Here is a 20,517-nt window from a genome sequence, read left to right as displayed (position 1 = left end):
AACTTTCTGGGTGATGGAGATGTTACATAACTTCATTATGGTTAGGGGTACACAGTAAATCCACTTGTTAAAACTCACTGAACTGAACACTTAAAAGGGGTATATTTTATCATATGTAAACTATACCTCCAAAAAGTGGAATTCTGAAAAATAACTAATTAGTTTAAAAATTACTATGGCTCACACCTGTAATCCCAACACTTTGGGAGGTGGAGGTGGGAGGATTGCTTGAGCCCGAGTTCGAGACCAGCCTGGGCAACACAGTGTCCCATCTCTACAAAAAATAAAAAATTAGCTGGGCCTGGTGACACACACCTGTGGTCCCAGCTACTTGGGGGGCTGAGATGGGAGGACTGCCTGAGCCTGGAAGGTTGAGGCTGAAGTGAGCTATGACTGTACCACTGCACTCTGGCCCAGGAGACACAGAATTTGTCTCTACTGCATTTCATCTTTGAAGATGCCCATTCTAGACATGAGGGGAAACGAGGCTCATGCCCCCTGCCCCTGCCCGGCCGCCCAGGCCTCACCCTTGCTCATGTACTCTGTGACGATGTAAATGGGCTCCTCCGAAACCACAGCATACAACTGCACCAGCTTCTCATGCCTCAGCTTCTTCATGACCTGGGCCTCCTGCAGGAAGGCCTCTGGAGACATCGTGCCAGGCTTCAGGGTTTTGATGGCCACTCTGGTAGTGCCGTTCCAGGTCCCTGTTGAGGAGGGATGCAGGCTGCCTCAGTGGAGCCCCTCAACTCCTACTGCACAGGGATCCAGGATCTGCTTGCCTGGGTGTTGGTGTCAGCTGTGGCCTCCACAGCCATGTGACAAACCCAGTCAAAGCCTGGGCCCTTTCTGAGCCTCAGTCTCCCCATCTGTACAATGGGTACAATAGCAGGGTGCTCCTCACGGGATTATTACTAGGATTAAATGCTCAAGAACCAGTAGTTGTTGTTGGGACTGTGATTTATTTTTTATTTATTTATTTATTTATTTTTTGAGACAGAGCCTTGCTCTGTCCCCCAGGCTGGAGTGCAGTGGCACGAACTCGGCTCACTGCAAGCTCTGCCTCCCAGCTTCACACCATTCTCCTGCCTCAGCCTCCCAAATGGCTGGGACTACAGGCGCCCGCCACCACGCCCGGCTAATTTTTTTGTATTTTTAGTAGAGATGGGGTTTCACGGTGTTAGCCAGGATGGTCTCAATCCGCCCGCCTTGGCCTCCCAAAGTGCTGGGATTACAGGCGTGAGCCACCGCGCTCAGCCTGGACTGTGATTATTAAGAATGTCCAGGCCGGGCGTGGTGGCTCACATCTGTAATCCCAGCACTTTAGGGAGCCGAGGCGTGTGGATCATTTGAGGTCAGGAGTTCAAGACCAGCCTGGCCAACATGGTGAAACCCTGTCTTCACTAAAATACAAAAACTAGCCAGGCGGTAATGGTGTGTGCCTGTAATACTGGGTACTTGGGAGGCTGAGGTAGGAGAATGGCTTGAGCCCGGAAGGTGGAGGTTGCAGTGAGCCGAAATCACGCCACTGCACTCCAGCCTGGGTGGTAGAGTGAGATCCTGTCTAAAAAAAAAAAAAAAAAAAGTCCTTAAAAGCAGCTTATTAGCCTGACAGATAGGGGACCAAGGTTCCAACTCAACCAGTGTCACTCCTGGGTTGGTCATGTTCCCTCTGGCAGGACTTTGAACGTGCCTCATGTGTTAGCATGCAGTGTGTACTGGTGGAGGCCAGGGGTGACGTGGAGCTGGCCCAGGGACTGCTGAGGCTGCTGCCAGAACAAGAGGTCACCTCTGGAGCCCACCCATCCCAAAAAGTAAGACACTGTCCTAAGCATGAGGGTTTGGGGGTCAGGCTGGCCAGAGCCTGACTCACACCTCCGCCTCCTGCCAGCAGAGAGACCATGGGAGAGTCAGTTCCCCTCTCTAAGCCTCAGTTATCTCATCTGGAAAATGGGGATTCCATAGTGTCTACTGGTGGAGCTGTTTGAGGACTGAATGAGATTTTAACCACTGGGCCAGCCCCACCGTGAGGGCTCAGTAAGTAATGCGGTTATCGTTTCACTACTATCTGCTTTTCTAACTGGGGGCTCTGGGGGAAGCTGCATTCTAGACCAGCATGTTTAATCCAGGTTCTTGTCCCAGCAGGTCTCAAGGTTCCTTTGATGTGTGACCTTGGGCCCATTCCTCCCAGTCACTGGGCCTCTGTCTGAGGGTTAGGGCTCAGGCCCATCTCTGTGGCCCTCCTGGCTCAAGCCATCTGCATGTGGCATTTCATGAGTCGACCTGGAGCACCCAGGGAGGAAGTGAGGCCCTTCCCAGGGTCATCACCACTCACCCAAGCCAGAAATGAGTCTTGCAGCCACCAGAATGGCTGACGCTGTGCATTCACCCAGGTTTCGCTCAAGTCCTCACTTTGTGGCTGTGCTCACACCCTGGCTTCTCACCTCTCTCCCCTCTCACCAGCTCAAAGCCCACACCTCACCCTTCCAGATGGCCTGACCTCCAGCCTCCAGGCCTCTGTCCCTGCAGTGCCTTCCACCCAGGAGGCCTCTCTGCTCTCCTCCATCAGCACTCTGGAGGGTGGAAAGTGAAGGCAGTGGGACTGAGCGGAGATGCGGCTCAGATGAAACCACCTTGAAAACAGCACACCGTGATCCCCGCTAACACCATGGGCTTACGGGCTTACAACTGCTGTCCCTCCTCCACCCTGGCCTCTGGTCCCTCCGTGTGAGCAGAAAGCAACCAGTGGAAGAGGGGCCTGGGTTTTGTCAGGGCTGCACGGTGCTCATGCTTTGCTGTTTCTCCAGGGTTAGACAGGAAATCGCTAACAGGCTCAGCCCATGCCAGACCTAAGCTTCCCGCACCCCCTCCCATGAGCCAGGCTTCTCTCTCCATGGCTAACAGCTGGTGTGTGGACTTGCACTGGGTCAGGGCCTCCACAGCCTCCCATAGGTCCCACTGTCACCAGCCCCATTCATAGTCGGGAAGACTGAGGCTCCGAGTGAGGCCACCGGGCCCAGCCTACACAGCAGGTCTGTGCAATGCCCAGCCCTGTGCGGATCTTGGAATCAGTTGCTACGGTTTACACGGTCTGGGGCACAGCGCTTGGGGGGCCACATCCCAACTTGGTGCCAGCCACCGCTGGGGGGCTTCAGATTTACAACCGGGCCCCGTCGTCCAGCAGAGGCAGCTAAAGGCAAAGGGACCAACGGAGCCCAGAGCTGCCACACGGGGTGGGAGGTGGATGCCTCTCCCGAGCGCAGGGGCCAGGCCTTACCCATCCACACCTCGCCAAAGCAGCCCTGGCCCAGCTTGACCTCCAGCCGCAGCGACTCCCGAGGGATCTCCCAGGCATCCTTGGCCAGGCCCTGAGTCTGAGGCTTGGATGTGGGGCACACAGTGGTGAGGCGGTGGCAGAGGCCATCGGCATGTTCTGAGGAGGAGGCAAGAGGAGCAACTGGGGGGGCTTCCACCCTGGGGCCTCCCTGCCCCTCAGTGTGTGTCACCCTACATGCCAGATGCACGCAGATTTCAGGGGACACACAGGGCGCCCTCAAAGCCAGGCATCTACATCTGTGTGCACACAGTCCCACCCCCACACAGGCCCACGGTGCTTTATGCATCTGCTGAGTCAGTCATTCAGCAGATAGTAGGGGGTGCCAGGGACCCTGCAGGGAACAAGTCCAGGGAATCTACCCTCAGGAACTCGGAGTCCAGGGAGGAGCCCCAATTCCCTAATCACCTCCCAGGACCACAGACATGAATGTGACTGGAGAAGAGCTGTTCGCGCAACAGCAGGAGGGTCCTAGGAGGCGTCCTGGAGGAAGCAGCAACTGAGCTTGGATGTGCAGGAGGGTGAGGGGTTAAGTAGGGAAGAGCCCTCCAGGCAGGGACACAGCCACAGCAAAGGCTCTGAGGAAAGAATAGCTGCAGGGCTGAAGAAGCAGAGGCAAAAGGAGCTGCAGGGAGCAGGTGAGGAAGGGTGGCACCAGGCGGAGGTGGGGAGGCAGCTGGGATTAGACCACTCGGGGACTGGTGGGGGTCTTTATCCCAAGATTCCAAGACAGCCCCTGGAGAATTCTGATCTGAGGGAACAGGGTTCGGCATTAGCCACACAGCGGTGGCTGAAGAGACAAGAGAGCGGTAGGTGATCCCAGAGGAAGTCAGGAGGCCCCAGCAAGACCCCCATATCTCAGGTGGGCATCCTAGCTATGGAACTTGGAGGGTTGCTGGTTCTCTCTGGGCCTCAGTTTCCTCCTCTGTACAATGCGGGTGCTCCCAGGGCTGCTGGGGAGATTCCATGCAACCACATATAAAAGCTGAGAGGAGGAGACTTGGGGTGGGGAGTGGACCAACACCTGCGCACAGAGGCCACGCGTGCCACAGACACACAGGCACACAGGCACCCACAGGCCCCTGACACTGCAGTCAGCTCCGGACGCCCAGGTGGGTGGGCTACAGCACTGAGCCCACGCTGGAGCCCTCACCCAGTACACAAGCCCTGCGAGCTCCCTCTGCCGCTCTCTCCGTCTTTGCTGCAATCGATCTGGCCGCCCCCTCCTCCTCTCCCAGCAACCGGTTCAGACCGGTCCTAGGGCTACATAGACAAATGACACCAGCCTCTGTCCCCTCCCTTCCAGTTTACTCCTGGGCTCCTCAGGGCAGCCCCCTCCATACCAGCCAGCTGCAGAGCAGGAGCAGGGAGAGACGGGAACTGAGAGGAGGGGTCGGGGGAAAGAAGAGGAAGAAGAAGGAGACGGAGGAAAGTAGGAAAAAGGGAGGAGAGAGGAAGGGAAGGGGGAGGGCGAAAGTGGGGAGGTGAGCAGGAAACCTGGCATCACAGGATAACAGAAGACCCCAACCTTCTAGGCTCCAAAGCCCCTCCCCAGGGTCTGTAACTGAGGCTCTGCCCGCCCTCCCTCCGAGGCTGGCTCACTGGAGTAGTAGGCCACCAGTTGCTGCAGGCTGTTGAACTGGGTGCGGGAGGTGATGTAGAAGCCGCCGCTGTCCAGCTTGCGGATCTTGTAGTGCTTCACGTTGAGGCCCTTGGCGTTGTCGAAGTCGGACACTGAGAGGCAGTAGGCACCTGCGGGGCACAGAGGGGAGCCGTGACCACCACGCCCTCTCCCCCGCAGGCCGCAGCACTCAGCGCTGCTCTGGACACCATTCTGTGCCTGCCTGACATTGGAGGGAAGGGAGGCCCAGGTGGGGCCCCCGGCCCACCCTGTCTCTCAACAGCCAGCCCCGGGGCAGCCACAGAGGCAGGGCCAAGGGACCCAAGAGACATTTGATTGGAACGTCCTGCCACGCACCCTTGGCCCCAGCAAGACCCCCATATCTCAGGTGGGCATCCTAGCTATGGAACTTGGAGGGGTTGCTGGCTCTCTCTGGGCCTCAGTTTCCTCCTCTGCACAATGCGGGTGCTCCCAGGGCTGCTGGAGAGATTCCATGCAACCACATATAAAAGGGCCAGGCACACAGTAGGCACTCAATAACTGTTTGCTGGGAGCCTGTGAGTGGCTCCCTGTTGCTGTGTGGCGCTGGCCTAACTGCTTTCCCTCTCTGGGTCAGCTCACGGAGGCACTGTCCGTGTCCCCTCAACCTCCTTTCTGAAGACAGGCCCAGGCTCAGGCGGGAGGGAGTGGTTGGCAGAGGCTGGCCGTCGTGGGCAGGAGACCACTGGCTGGGTGTGGCCTGAAGGCTGCCTGGGTCAAGCAGGGCCAGCCCTGGTGCCTCCCCTCTTTCTCTTGAGCCTAGAAAAGCTTTCGGCCGGAAAAGTTTCCTCCCATCCAGCAGGCCCAGGTAGGACCAGAGGCCACAAGACGCCCTAAATGGCATCAGGGAACAAGGCTGAGCCCTGGAGGCAAGGGCAGAGGCTCCAGCGGCCAGGAACGGCCTTCCCAGGAGCCTGGCCAGGCAGTACACAGGCATGGGGGAAGCCCAGCCCTCCTAGCCCACAGACCTCCCCTTTGCAATCTTCAGGAAGAGGTTACAATCCCAGCTTACAGAAGAAATGAGGTCCAGAGAGGGAAGTGGCCAGCCTGGGGTCACCCGGCAAGCCAGAGACAGGGCTGGGGCTCAAACTCACACCAGAGGACTCAAAGCCTGCCTTGGGCAACCGTGATTTTCTACTGACGGCCTGGCTGGTGCATGTGGAAGCCACAGGCCTGAGGCTGAAGCCAACCCTGGCCATATGTGCATACACATACAGGCATGCCCATGCCCAGTGGCCACATGCTTATACAGGTACACGCTCCCCAGGCCCTCGGGCACCAGACAAACCACAACAGTCCATTCCCACACAGCGACACACAGACAATTCCACCCCACATGTACACACACGCACACGCCCAGACGTACACACAGCGTGCACACCCGCACATGGCCGCACGACAGTGTGTAAATGCACGGCTCGACATGGATGCTCTGCTCCCCATCTCCCGCTGAGCCCCAGGCCCACAGGAAGCAGCCCAGCTTGGTTGCCATGGTGATGGGCGCCTGCAACCCACTTTCAGAGGGGCTGGAGAGAAAGGGGATGGTCTTCATTTTCTGGCTCAGGGGAGGGACATGAGAGGGTCAAGGACCAGGACTGCGGTTGGGGGAGGGCAAAGCCAGCCTCCAGAATCCAGTGCAGCCCAGGGACCCCTGGGGAAGGGGAAGAAGCGGGGCTCTCTGTAGCAGCACCTACCCTGGGAACAAGCCTGTTACTGTGTGACACAGAAAAACCTCCAGACAACCTATGCCCATCTTTCATTTGAGAAAACTGAGGCCAGAGAGGCTAAGCCTCATCTTTCTCTGGACATCTGGCCACCGCGGGTTACTCAGCGTTCCTCAAATGCACCTCCCTGACTTTGATCCTCCTGTTACCTCCACCTGGAAGGCTCTTCCCTCCCTACTCCACACACCAAACTCCTGCTCATTCCGCAACACCCAGCTCAAACCACTCACAGAAGACTCAGTATCCACTGGCCAGCAAGAGTGCTCGTACCTTTTGTGGTCTCACTTTCTCGCACGAGGAAGGTCCCTCTCGGGTTCTCCGCGTTGAGCAGTAACCGCTCTGACTCCCGTCTGGTGATCTTGCCAAAATACCACCTGGGAGTGGGAGGACGGAGGATGTTGCTGACTGTCCGGGCTTCTGCCCACTCACAGCACTTGTCCCTGGATATGGCTGGGGCGCTGGGCAGCCAGACCACCCACCCCAGCCCAGGAGAGGTGCTCTGCACTGGCAGTGGCCAGGGACGACGGGTAGAGGCAGCCAGAGACAGTACTCACTCCTCGGCCTGGATGGAGTCGGAGGGTGCCACGTAGTTGCTGGGGATGTAGCCTGTCTGTCCCGTGCTGAGCGAGTGGGCCAGCCACCAGTCTCCCTCTCTGAGCAGGGACAGAAGGAGGGAGGAAAGGAGAAGGGAGCCGTCAGCCACAAGCCCAGCGCCCACCATCCTCCTAGGTGCTTTGCTCAGGGCTCTAGTGGCTGAGGGAGGCCCAGGGAGGTGGTGGGGCCAGCATGAGTCCCCGCGGCATGCCAGATCCAGCTGGCCTGGAACTCCTCCCCTCCCTGGCCCAGACGCCTTTTTGCCGAAGCTGGATCAGATGGACTTTGTCTAGGACCAGGGCAGGACTGGCCTTAGTCATCTGAGGCTCAAATCCATAGGGGAGGAGTCCCGGGACAGGAAGAAAGTCGCTTCCTTTCAGATGTACCAAGACATCTCAAGATGAGGAGAGCTGCCTTGGGAGGGAGGGAGGGAGCCCCCTGTCTCTGCGGGCAAGCAAGGTTGTAATAGAAGAGAGTCCTGCCTGAGAGAAAGTCAAGTGAGACCTGCAAAGTGTCCCCATGCTCTGAGATTCGGAGGCCTGCTCCTGGGAGCTGGTGAGACCTGGTTGGAGGCAAGCAGGGGTCCTTCTGGGACCCAGTGACCATCCAGGCCCCAACCCTGCAAACTAGAGCAAGGCTTGCCTCTGTCCCAAATCACGGGTCACACCTAAAGGGCTCCTCAGTTGAAAACTACAGACCCCCTCCTCCAGCCTACCCATCTGCAGGGGGAAACTGAGGCCAGAGGGGGCTGGGACTTGCCCAAAGTCACACAGTGAGCCCTGTCAGAGGGGGTGAGGTGGCAGAGCCCCGATGCCCAGGGCACTTCTATGCGAAAGTGAGGAAAAAGGCAGGGGGCGGGTGATGGGGATGGGGCAGGAGGAGTTCCCGGCGTGGTCGGGTCCCCTGGGCCTGGGTGGGAGCGGGGAGGGGCGGAAGTACCTTTGCAGCCATCTGAATGTGAACCAGGTCTGGCTGGAGCGGGGGTCCAGAGACACAGAGGAGGGAGGAGAGAGCGAGAGCCCAACAGGAGAGAAGAGGCAGAGATGGGGGTGGTGAGAGGCGGAGAGTGGCAGAAAGAGCAGGGGAGAGAGCGGGAGAGCCAGGCGGTGCTGGGGACAGGGGACGAGGGGGCAGCCACAGAGGCCTCACATCCAAAGCAACCAAGGGGACAGGGACAGGGTCCACAGGGAGTGAGGAGAGGTCAATGGGCAGGGAGACCTGGGAACTAGGGTCCAACCCCCTCTCTCATTCCCACTGTACAGCTGGGAAGACTGAGGCCAGAGAAGCAAAGGCCTCTTTGCTCAAGGTCACACAGCCAGGCCGGGGTTCCTGACTCCCAGATAGAAGGAGCGCCACCTACAGGGTGCAACAGGGCTTGACAGCTTGCTGGGCTCTTCTCAATCCAAGGCCACTTTTGCACTTCACCATGACCCTGAGAAGACACGCTGCAGGCAGGGTGGCCCTGACCCACCACCAGGGCCCAGAGAGAGAAAGGCCCTTGCCTACAGTCACACAATCTGAACTTGAACCTGGATCCCTGGCTCCCAGTTCTTCTGAGCTGCCCCTGGCCATATTCTTCAGCCCATATAGAAGATGGAGAAGTTGAGGCCAGGAGGGAGCAGAGCTTGGGGAGCTCTCCAGGGAGCTGTCGGAGGACAGGTGAGCACCTGAGACCCTGGGGTTCTGCCAGATGGCTCGAAGTGAGCCAGAGGGTGTGGTGTCCCCTCCTGATGGAGTGAGGCGAGGGCATGTGACTGGGGCTGTGTGGCCTGTCTCAGCTCTGTGATGGCTGGACACACACTCAGGCAGGGAGGCAAGCTATGTGGGGTCACTGGAGGGAGGACCCTGGAGTAAGGGGGCAAGACCCACCTCAAGGAAAGAAGCCTTTGGATGTCCCAAATCCCCACCCACCTCCTTGTCGTATACCCACCCAGAGTGTCCACACTTGTCTCTCCCACTGACCCTCAAGGCCACCCTGCAAGGGAGGAAGGCAGGGCCCCCAGATGAAGAAACTGTGGCTCAGAAGTGTCAAGGGATCAGTGCAGGGGCACACAGCACCCAGGCCAGAGTAGCCCAGCACTTTATTTATTTATTTATTTGAGATGGAGTCTCGCTCTATCGCCCAGGCTGGAGTGCAACAGCGTGATCTCGGCTCGCTGCAACCTTCACCTCCTGGGTTCAAGCGATTCTCCTGCCTCAGCCTCTCAAGTAGCTGGGATTACAGGTGAGCACCATCACGCCCAGCTATTTTTTGTATATTTAGTAGAGACGGGGTTTCACCATGTTGGCCAGGCTGGTCTCGAACTCCTGACCTCAAGTGATCTGCCCGACTCGGCCTCCAAAAGTGCTGGGATTACAGGCGTGAGCCACTGCGCCCGGCCAGCACTTTCTTTAGAGAATTGGAGAAACTGAGGGACAGAGTGGTGCAGGGACTTGCCCAAAGCTACAAAGCAAGGATTCAAATCACAGAAAACAGCTCTCTGAGATCTTTCAGTTCAAAGCCTCCATTTACCAATGGGGGAAAATGAGGCAGAGACAGGCCAGTGATTTGCCACACGGTCATCAATGGCAGAGCAAGAGTGGGAAGCAGTGCCCCTGACTGTCCACAGCCAGGCACAGTAGGCTTCCCCAGGCCCCAGAGAGGCTGAGACCTTTGGGAAAGTCAGTGGCAGATGAAAGAGGAGGCTGCAGGGCTGGGGCAGAGGACAGGCCACAGCGGGAAGAGGCCAAGGTCTAAGGCCAGACACTAAAAATTGAGGCCGTTTGACAAAGCTACAGTCTGCAGGCTGGCCAGCCTCTGGGGAGCCTCCAGTCACCCAGAGTGAAAGGCTGGCAGGAGGCCTGTGACTGGAGGCCAGCCAAGCAGGGCCCAAGAATGAGAGGAGTACAGCTGACACTACCCAGATTTCAGTGAGCAGGGTTCTCGCTCCCCAGAGTCAGCCCACCTGTGAGTCTGGGGTTTCATGGTCCAGTCCGGGGGTTTCATTTCACAGGGGAAAGGGAGAGAGATGAGACGCACTCCAGTTTTACTGAAGGACCCAAGATCCAGTCTCAGCCTGGCCCCTGATTTAGAGGGGTCTGAGGGCATGAGCTCCAGTGCTGGACTGCCCTAGACACCATCCCAGCTCACCACTTGCTGGCTATGTGACCTTGGCCCCTCCGCACCACACTCACCAGTCTCAGTTTCCTCATTTGCAGGGTTAGCCATGTCTCCCTCCCAGGATATAAAATGCCAGAACAGACAGTGCACGGTGGCTCACACCTGTAATCCCAACACTTTGGGAGACAGAGGTAGATGGATCACTTGAAGTCAGGAGTTCAAGACCAGCCTGGCAACATGGCGAAAACCCTTCTCTAATAAAAATATAAAAATTAGCTGGGCGTGGTGGTGCACATCTGTAATCTCAGTTACTTGGGAAGCTGAGGCAGGAGAATCACTTGAACCCAAGAGGCAGAGATTGCAGTGAGCCAAGATCGCACCACTGTACTCCAGCCTGGGTCACAGAGCAAGACTCGGTCTCAAAAAAAAAAAAAAAAAAAAAAAAAAGAAAAGCTATATCAGAGCCCAGCACAACATGCATCAGTTGTTAGATCTGGATTTAGCTAAAAAATAAAACTAGAAACAACTAAATCGATATTTCCACAGTGCTCCTTCCTACTCCCCAACACGTTTTTAAAAACCAAAGCAGCACAGTCCTGGTCTCCAACAAGGATTTGCCATGTGACCTTGGGCAAGTACCCTGACCTCTCTGGGTCTTAGTTTCCTCATATGTAAAAAGGAGACAATATTCAATACAGAATCTCCCTTGCAGGCAAAGTGTGTAAACAGTGAGCGTCAAGCTGGGCTCAGAGTAAACTGAGATAATGACCGTGATGATCATCTGAGCCTCAGTTTGCCCACCTGTGAAATGGAGGTATCAACCCCATCTTCCCATGTCAGGGGCTTAGGAGGCTCAAACCTGCCTCTGGTGGCTACAGTCGTCAGTCACAGCAGCATCAAGCCATCAGGGTGAGGAGTTCTACTGCATCCAGCACCTTCCCTGGGGCCTGGTCCTCATTAGGTGGGCAGCAAGCAGGGAAAGAAGGGAATCGCGCATTCCTGCCCAACCCCTTGCCTTCCCACCCGTGGCTAGAAGAGGGGCCAAGAGTCCCAGAGCTGTGATTTTTCACAACTGCTGGTCACCAGCTGTGTGGCCCTTAAGCAACTGACCTCACCTCTCTGAGCCCCAGGATCCTCTTTCGGGGCCCTAATCCTTGGGTTCCAGCCAGGGTGGCATGTGGCTCAGGGGCACGGCAGCTTTGGAACCCAGGACATGTGCCAGTGTGGGCACTGACATTTGCTCCCTTGGGCTGTTGGGACTGGTTGGGAGGGCACTCTGGGGATGGCCGCTGAGCTGGTGCACCACGGCTGAGGCTGGCCAGGCGGGCAGTGGGCAGGAGGCCAAAGTTTCCAAGCCCCAAGGCCTGGGGCAGATGGTCTGTGGGGTGAGGGAGGAGCGAGGCAGGGGTGAAGCCAGCACAGGTCTCTGGAGGAGAGCATGAAGGCAGGGCCCAGAGGCTCTGCACTCCCGAGGTGCCCCCTGCCGCCATGCCCAGGGCAAGGAGGCAGAGGCCAGTTGAGGCGCTGTTGCCTGGAAGCGCCTGCCAGAAAACTCCCAAAAGAAGCTCCTGGAATTTGGGTGGGAGGAAGGGGCAGTTCAGGGAGCAACCCAGAATCAGACCCAGAGGGGTCCTGACTCCTGAGACTCGGATGTCAGGTCAGGGAGCTTGAGGCAGTCAGACTTCAGCCCCAGAGGGCTTCCTCATGCCCAGGGCCACACGGTACCCAGAACACCAGGACCCAGGGCCACGTGGCACCAAGATCCATGGCGGGGGTTCTCTGGGTCTGCTACTGCGAGGACTCCCACTTAGCCAGACCCCATCCACAGACAGGTTCCTCCTCTTGCTCTCTACTGCCCTGACAGCCAGCCCAGCCCCAACACGTGCCTGGGCCCCATACTAGATTCAGAAAGTTCCTCACTCTTACAGGGTGGGGGAGGCACTACACAGTAGTAGGCCCTGAGCACTGATGGCGGAAGGATGTGCATGCAGGCGGGACCCGGGTGAGGTGGGAGACTCCAACACCTTAAATTCGGGTGGCCCATCTCCCACCAAGCCCCGCCCCCCAAATCCCATTCCCTCTCCTCTTCTACTAATACCAGCCCCCACCTACACCGCACTCCTTCACTTCTTTTTTTTTTCTTTTCTTTTTTTTTTTTTTTTTGAGACAGTCTTGCTCTGTCACTCAGGCTGGAGTGCAGTAGCATGATCACGGCTCACTGCAGCCTTGAACTCCTGGCTCAAGTGATTCTCCCACCTCAGGCTCCTGAATAGCTGGGACCACCGGCACGCACCACCACACCTAGCTAATTTAATTCTATATTTTGTAGAGGCCAGATCTCCCTATGTTGCCCAGGCTGGTCTCAAACTTCTCGGTTCAAGCGATCCTCCTGCCTCAGCCTCCCAAAGTGCTGGGATTACAGGTGTGAGCCACCGCGCTCAGCCACCATCTCTGATATCTAAGTGAAGCAACATCGGAGCACTGTGATATGAGGAGGTGCTCCCAATCCACCCACCCCCATCTCCCAGTCTACCCAGGGTCTTCGCTGAATGAGATTCCATCACTTCCAGGCCTCGTGGTAGCCCCAGCCTCCTGGCCAAACCTCCCCCAGTGCACCCCCCGTGGAAAGCAAGAAGAGTGGAGGGAAAGGGCTGGAAAGAGGCAAGCATGGGGCTGCCCTCTGACTCCAGCTGAAAAAGGCAGAACCAAAGTTATCCAAGCCCTTCCTGCCTCCACACCTCTGCCCCAGCTGTCACCCAGTCTGAAACGCTTGGTAGAGACTCCACCAGGACTTCAAAGCCATCCTGCTGGCATCCCTCCCCTGCACGGGCCCCTCCCTCCTGTGGCCTCTGCTGTACCTCCACTGAGCCTTTCTGAAAGGACCATGGGTCGGAGGGCCAGCCTAATCTTCCAGCTCTGCCACTACTAGCCATGTGACCTTGGGCAAGTCATTTCACCTCTCTGGGCCTCAGTTTCCTCATCTGTAAAATGGTGCAAGTAAGACTTCCCATTTCTCAAGGCTATGGTGATGCATAAATAAAATAATGTGACTTCAAGCACTCAGCAGGCTCACATAGAGAGCACAAGAAATGGTGACTTTGTCACTGCTGTTCATTCATCCTGCTCACCATCACCTGCTGGGCACCCGCCACTGTGCTGAGTTACAGGTGCTATGGGGACCCAGAAGTGAGGTGCACCAGAGAGCCGCCCTCCAGCAGCTCCCAGTTTAGGGGGGAAGCAGACACAAACAGCTGGTGACAATAAGGAAACTGTAGGTTCGCACCAGGACTCTGCCATGCAAGGGGGGAGGGGGAGCCGGGAGAACCCCTCCCCTCCACGCACCCCCCCTCCCCCGCCGCCAAGAGCAGCTTGAGGAGGGCAGAAAGTTGCTGCTTCAGTTCCAATCCTGGCTTTGCTACTTGGCAGCTGTGTGACCTTGGACAAGGACTTTCACATCACTGAGCCTCAGTTTCCTCATCTGCAAAATGGAGACAGCCCCTCCCCGATCACTTCAACCCTGGCTAGACTGCAGAGAGGAGTCAATACGAGGACACGGGTGGAGACGACTGGCATGGTAACTGGCACCTCTGTTCCCTTTTGCCCCCTGAGAAGGCAGTCCTGCACTGATCTTGAGCCATGAACAGGAGTTCTCCAGGCAGACACCAGAGAAAGGGCATTTCAGGCAAAGGGAAGAGCATGCGCAAGGCAAGTGGGGTATGAGCAAGCCAGACACGCTCGGGGCAGTGGAAACCCCCAACTTCCTTAGCCAGGCCTTCGAGGACACCCAGGGATCGATTCTCCTCTGCCCTCTAGAACCTCCCTGCCTCTCACACCCGCGAAGGCATCAGCCCCCTCCAGCCCGGCACCCTCCTACAAGCTGCCCTTCCACCACCGCCACCTGCCAGAGAACTTCACTGGCCTTCCTTCGAGGCCCTTGACCCTCCCAATCCCTGTGGTCATCACCAGAGACAGGCCCACAGCAGGGGCTCCAGGAGCTGACTCTGGGCTCGTCCACTGCCTGACTCTTGGCCTGGACTGGGGCCATGGGCTGTCTCCCTGGCCACATGCTGGCTCCAGGAGGGCGTGGCCAAGGCCTTCTCCACCCAGGCCATCCCAGTCACAGCACTGGGTCCTGCATGCAGCAGACACTTGGGTGGGCTGACGGGGCAGAATGGGAGGGTGAGTGAGTAGGAAGGTGGATGGGGAGGAGGTGTGCAGGAGAGTGCAATGGAGGGGCCCCTGATCACAGCCTGGGGTTAAGGTCCAGGACCTAATCAATTGGTTGGGGGGAGAGGAGAAGCTGGGAGGTGAGGAGCAGCCAAGAGAGCCAGAGATCACAGGCAGGGAGTGGAAGCACATGCAGACAGCAGCCCCCACCCCCCGCAAAGCACCCTGCCCAGCCCGCCGCCCACGGAGCATGTACACACCTGACATCCACCTTCCTCCTAAGGGCCAGCAAGAGAGAAGCAGAGAGAGGGAGAAGCTGAGAGAGGGCTGGAGGGAGCAAGTGAGAGCCAGTGATTGGGAGGAGTTCCCCACGGCTGGGGGAGCGACAGCAAGTGCTGCCCAGGGCGAGAGTGCAGCAGGCGCCCGGCTCCGCACTGCCCTGGGCTCCGCACTGCGCTGCCCTGATGCCAGATCCTGCATGAGCCCCTGCCCGCTTTGAAGTCCCACCACCCAGCCTTGAGGGGCAGTAGGGAAGGGGGCACTCACGTGTTGTTGACAATCTGGAGCCGCTCGCCTTTCTTGAAGGATAGGTCTGTCTCCGTCCTAGACTCATAGTCATAGAGGGCCACAAAGGTGGTCACTCCGCCTGCAGAGAGGGGTGGGGTGTGTCAGAATGGTGAAGCCACACCCAGGGAAGGTGTGGGCAGGAAGGCCCTGTGCCCAGGAGTGGGGATTTGTCTCCCACACACCACAAGCGCCCAGCCCAAAGACACGGTCAGGTTCAGTGAAGATGGGCCTGTGCACATGTCCACTGCATCCGTGTGTCTGCGCATCCCTGCAAGGGCATGTGGGAGTGGGAGCATCCCTTCCTGTCTGTGTCCGCCCCTGGGGCTTTGGGGAGTGCTAGGTGCTGGCTTATCTGTTTGGTGCCTGTCTTGCTCTAGGACCAGAAGTCCCCAATAACAAGCATCTTTGTTTTGTTTCCAGAGCCAGGTACATAGTAGGTGCTCAAGAAAGAGCTGTAGGATGAAGAAAGCGGTGAATCTTCATTCACTGCCCCAGGAAACTTGCTCTCTCTCCATAAAGTGTGTCACTCTGGGCGCTCCTGGTGTCCAGGAAGATTTGGCTCCAAGTAACTGTCCCCTCAAAAAGGCCCCCGTACCCCCTTCCACCATTTTAAGCTACAGCCTCCACCTCCACACATCCCCCAGCCCTCCCTCCCTGCCTGTTTTGTGTCTTGGCCACAGCACCACTTCTAACGCCCTGCACAAGCTGCCCTGTGCTTCCTTCCCCCAGGTGGGTTCCGTCTGCACCGCTGGGGCCTGGGCAGCAGAGGAGCCCTGGCCTGTAGTAGGAGCTCCATATATACTTCTTGAACAAATGAATGGTGTGTCTGTGGGTCTGTTTCTCTCTCTTGGGCGTGCCTCTGCATCTGAGGGGTCCACGCCTGTCCGTGTGTCTCTGAGTGTTCACATGTTCTCGATGCATCCGTGTGCATCTGTCATCTGGGCGGCCACGATGCTGACTTCCAGCTGAGCATGTACATGTGTCTTGTGTGTGTCTCTGAATGCGCGTCTGACGGCATGCGCGTGTGTCTTCATCTACAAGTGTGACGTCACCTGTGCATGTATGTGAGTTTGTATCTGGGTACATCTGCGTTGGGGATGTGTCCGCGGGTGTCTGTGACCCTGCCTCCACTCCGCATGTGTGCGTGTCCCGGGCAGGGGTGTAGCCATGTGTGTGGCCCAGCGTGTGCGTGTGGGGAGAGTGCACGGATCTGAGTGAAGTCTGCGTGGAGTGTCTGGGGCACGGCCGCGGTTCTCCAAGCGGCCCTCTCCGGGGCTGCGGTGACCGCAGAGCGCCAGCAGAGGGCGCAGGGGCGCATCCTGGCGCGGGCCCAGCCGGGGCCGCCCGGTGCCCAGTTCCCTGAGCGACCTCTCCGCCGCACGTGGGCCACGGCTCCCGACTCATTTCTGGGCGGACCGGGGCGGACCGGGGCAACGAAAAAGGCCTGGGCGCCAGGCAGCAGCTTAAGGCCCGGTCCCCGTGCCGCCCCTCTCTCTGGGCCTCAGCGTCTCACTAGGTCCCCTTCACCAGACCGCGCGTCCTCTGCGCCTGCTCCACCCCAAAGGCGGCGGCGGCGGCGCGGAGTGCTTCCCAGTGGGTACGGCCCTCCCGCACACCCAAGTCACCCAGGGGCGCTTCTCCTGGCCAGAAGAAGGGCCTGCGCAGAGGAGGCGACCCCGGGCACACAGCCCCGCCACCTCCCCGCCGTGGCCCCAGGAGGGCGAGGACCCAGCGCCGCCCGCGCACTGACCGGCCAGCGGGCCCGCCCTCTGCGGGGAGGTGACGGTGTCCGAGGAGTTGAAGCCTCCGAACAGCTTGGGCTCGGCGGCCGCGGGGGCGAAGGCCGCGCTGGGGCCGCGGTGGCCGTCGGCCGAGGCCGGCTTGCTGGGGGTCTGGGAGGCCGGGAAAGCGCCCCCGCCAGCGCCATGGGCGTTCTCGGCGGGCTCCAGGCTGCGGCGCCGCTGGCTGGCATCCTTGGGCTTGCTCTTGTTGCTGCCCATGGTCCTGGCTGGAAGGAGAGGAGACACTGGAAAAGGCAGGGTTGCTGGGGCCCCTTGGCCGGCCTCCCTCCCACCCATTCCACAGATGGGGAAAACGAGGCCCAAAGAGAGGCACCAGGGCCGGGTGCGGTGGCTCACGCCTGTAATCCCAGCACTTTGGGAGGTCGAGGCGGGCGGATCACTTGAGGTCAGGAGTTCGAGACCAGCCTGGCCAACATGCAGAAACCCCGTTTCTACTAAAAAAGAATTCAAAAATTAGCCGGGCATGGTGGCACGCGCCTGTAGTCCCAGCTACTCAGGAGAACCGCTGAATAGGGGAGGCACAGGCTGCAGTGAGCCCAGATCCTGTCACTGCACTCCAGCCTGGGCGTCAGAGGAAGACTCGGTCTCAAAAAAAAAAAAGAAAGAAAAAAAGAAAAAAGTGGGGGACGGGGGCACCAGCCTCTTTGGGAGAGTTAGCCTCTCAAAACCTCAATGTCTTTATCTGTAAAATGAGCGTAAGGATGGCATCCATCCACAAAGGGCCTCCTCGGTCCAGGGCCAGGAACGGAATAAATGCCTCATAATCAGAAGCCCTGACCTTACCCACCCACCTCCCCTGAGTCACTGTTTCCCTCCCTCCTGGCAGGGACAGTATCTGAGCCACGCCTATGTCCCGGGCACCTAGCACATGGAGGGGGCTCACTGAGGGTTTGTTGAATGAATATGTGGCTGACGGGAATTGCCTAATGCTGGGGAAAGGTGCTAAAAGTGGCAGTCAAGGCTGTACAGCGGGAAGTTTGAAGCAGAGATGACTGGCAGCTCACTCCAGCCACAGGGCCTTCGTGCATACCATTCCCACTGCCCAGATGCTCTTCCCTGGCCACTTCATCGGGGTAACTGGTGCTTCCTTCCGTTCTCAACTCAAAAGTCCCCTCCTCGGGAAGTGTCCCCCACACCCTTTTGCTGGGTCCCCCTGACTTCTGTCTCTCTTTGATAACATGTGGTCCTGTTTTGTTTTTGTTGTTTGAATTCATGTGGTTATGTGACTACTGTCATGGGCTTTTGTTCATCTTGTTCACTGCTGTGCTACCAGTGCCTAGCATGGGGTGTGGCACACAGTAGGTGCTCAGTAAACAGTTGAATGAATGAATGACTATTTAAGAGCTAAGGGACTTCAGAGCCAGAAACCTGGGAGCTCCAGAGAGAGGGAAACACAGAATAAACCAAGTTGAATACTCCCCTGACGCCCACAGTCCTGCCACCACCCTCTGCCTCCCACTTCCCCATCCGCAGGCCCTGGACCCTGGCTGGTCCCAGCTCCCACCCAGACTGGCCTGGGTCTCCCCACCCATCTTGAACCCTGATAGGGCCATCATCTCACCTGGTAGAAGGCAGGGGCTGTCCCAGAGGACCTGGGAGGCAGCCTGGAGTCTTGGCACGAACACCAGGTGTGAAGACAGGGGTCTCGAACTAGAAGCCCTGCTCCACCTCTCCCCGCTGTGTGTCCCTAGGCAAGTGACTTCCCCTCTCTGGGCCTCAGCGTCCTCATCTGCAAAGCAGGGATAAAGCAGACATCTCAGCACTGTTTTGAGTGCTAAGGGCAAAGCAGGTCACCCTGCACCTCAGCCGTTATTGATATCGTGTGATCCTGGACACACCAGGGAGGTGGGTTCCGATTATTCTCTGGGGAGGCAGAAGGCCTGGGAATCGGTCCAGAATTTCCTCTGAAAACCCATGAAGTGGGGAAAACACCCACTGGCTGGGTCCTCAGGCAAGACTGTTTGCCCTGAGCACCCAGTCCAGCTATGAGACGCCCCCTGCCTGTGTGAACTTCAGCCTGTCCTCTGTGTCCGTGGGGCCTCTGGCTACCCAGCTGCACAATGGAGATATGGCTTGCATGCTCTCTGGGGACCACCCAGCTCTGAGAATGTGGGGTTGGGGAGGCCCTGGGGAGACCTGCTCAACAGCCCAAGGGATTACCACGGTCTCCTGAGGGACAAGTCAATGAACTTGGGGATAGGGAAAGTCAGTTTCTATGGCAACCCATTCCGTTGAAGTCACGGTGCCCATCAGCACTCACCCAACTGGTGTCCCACAGGACCTGCTGACCTGGTTACCTGCAGCCCGAGGCTTGATGGGGGCCCAACCAGCCCGCCCCTAGCCACTTGCTTCCTGGTGCAGCATTTATAGTACCTACTAGCAGGCCCTGTGCTCCTCACTATAGGGGGACATAGAAACGAATTAGCCAGGTCCTGCATCAGGACCCCAAGGCAGGGGACTTGTTTATGTGACTTTGAGAGGAAGTAAAAATTTTTAAAAAAATTTTTATGTAGGAAGAACTATCTAAGAGCCTGAATTTTCTTCAGAATAAAATAAATGTTGAGGAGTGAGCTCCCTGTCACTGGAGGTAATCAAAGACAGGAGAATGGGTACTTGGCTGATGTGCCATGAAGGGAGACAGAGAGCCAGGGCTAGACCTTGAGGGCCCTTCCAGTATCAAGGATGCATGTCCCCTCTTGGAAGGGGACAAGAAGAAAAGACACAGCCCCTGACCTCTGCACTCTTACATGAACACGAAGACCACTCCCCACTGGGGCACTCAGAAAAAGCATAACAAGGACCTTTAAGACGAAGCTAAGGGGACCTGAGCCACCAAGTACAATGTTTGTTGCTTTGTAGGACGGTTTTTCTGGTCTTGGTGCTTGGTCCTGGTGTTTGTGGAGAAGCAGATGGTCGAGGTTAAGAGCTGGAGTGCTGGACAGACTCCCTGGTTTGAATCCTGGCCTGCCGCCCTTCGCCTCAGTTTTCCTCTCTATCGATCGGGAATAACACCCATGTCAGGGCTGCTGGGAGAATCCGTGAGGGAAGTACACAGAACGCACTCAGGATGGCGCAGAACATTGCCAGGCCTCCGTAAATGGTAACTTTTATCATTCAGAGTGGACTCTTCGGGAACTACAGGAAGATTTAAAAAAAGAAGAAAAAGAAAAGAAAATGCCCCAGAATTCTGCCCCTGCAAGACAACCACCTGGGTGTGGTGGTGCATTTCCTTCCAGCGTCATGGCAACGCAAGACTCAACAAACTGGGGTCCACCCAGTAACCTCCACTGTGCACTTGCGGCTGGCAGGGCCAGGCAGGATCCATCTCCAGGCCCCCAGAGACCGGGATGGGCCGGACACCCACTAGGTGCTCTGGAAATATTTGCAGAATAGACAAAAGACTAAATGAGCATGGATGTATAATTTGCATCCTGCTTTGTTCCTGCAGTGCCGCACTGAAAAGACTAAATATCATTCCATGGTATTCAAATACTCCCAGAGCTCAGACCTTGAATTGGACCTTGCTCTAAGTACTTTGCAAACATTGACTCATTGGCCCCTCATGATAA

General features: G+C 57.5%; 1 protein-coding gene across 5 annotated transcripts in view; it reads right to left on the bottom strand.

Annotated features, from left to right (window-relative positions):
- The window catches only part of SRC (SRC proto-oncogene, non-receptor tyrosine kinase), a 108,005-nt gene that overhangs the window by 5,168 nt on the left and 82,320 nt on the right, over positions 1-20,517 (bottom strand). For 4 of the 5 annotated variants that reach the window (XM_030914937.1, XM_030914939.1, XM_010355359.2 and 1 more), the window contains exons 3-10: positions 18,510-18,677; positions 16,897-17,154; positions 15,126-15,225; positions 7,273-7,371; positions 6,989-7,092; positions 4,937-5,086; positions 3,278-3,433; positions 528-707 (exon numbers count right to left, since the gene is read on the bottom strand). In XM_030914937.1, coding sequence (XP_030770797.1) covers positions 528-707; positions 3,278-3,433; positions 4,937-5,086; positions 6,989-7,092; positions 7,273-7,371; positions 15,126-15,225; positions 16,897-17,146 — 1,039 coding nt within the window. In that variant the 5' untranslated portion in view covers positions 17,147-17,154; positions 18,510-18,677. Of the gene's footprint in view, positions 1-527; positions 708-3,277; positions 3,434-4,936; positions 5,087-6,988; positions 7,093-7,272; positions 7,372-15,125; positions 15,226-16,896; positions 17,173-18,509; positions 18,678-20,517 lie in introns of all 5 variants that reach the window. The other variant, XM_030914940.1, reaches the window with a different exon arrangement.

The sequence above is a fragment of the Rhinopithecus roxellana genome, chromosome 13 (assembly GCF_007565055.1).
Source record: "Rhinopithecus roxellana isolate Shanxi Qingling chromosome 13, ASM756505v1, whole genome shotgun sequence".
NCBI lineage: Eukaryota > Metazoa > Chordata > Mammalia > Primates > Cercopithecidae > Rhinopithecus > Rhinopithecus roxellana.
Note: the sequence above shows the minus strand (reverse complement) of the source record. Positions and strands in the feature narration are given on the sequence as shown.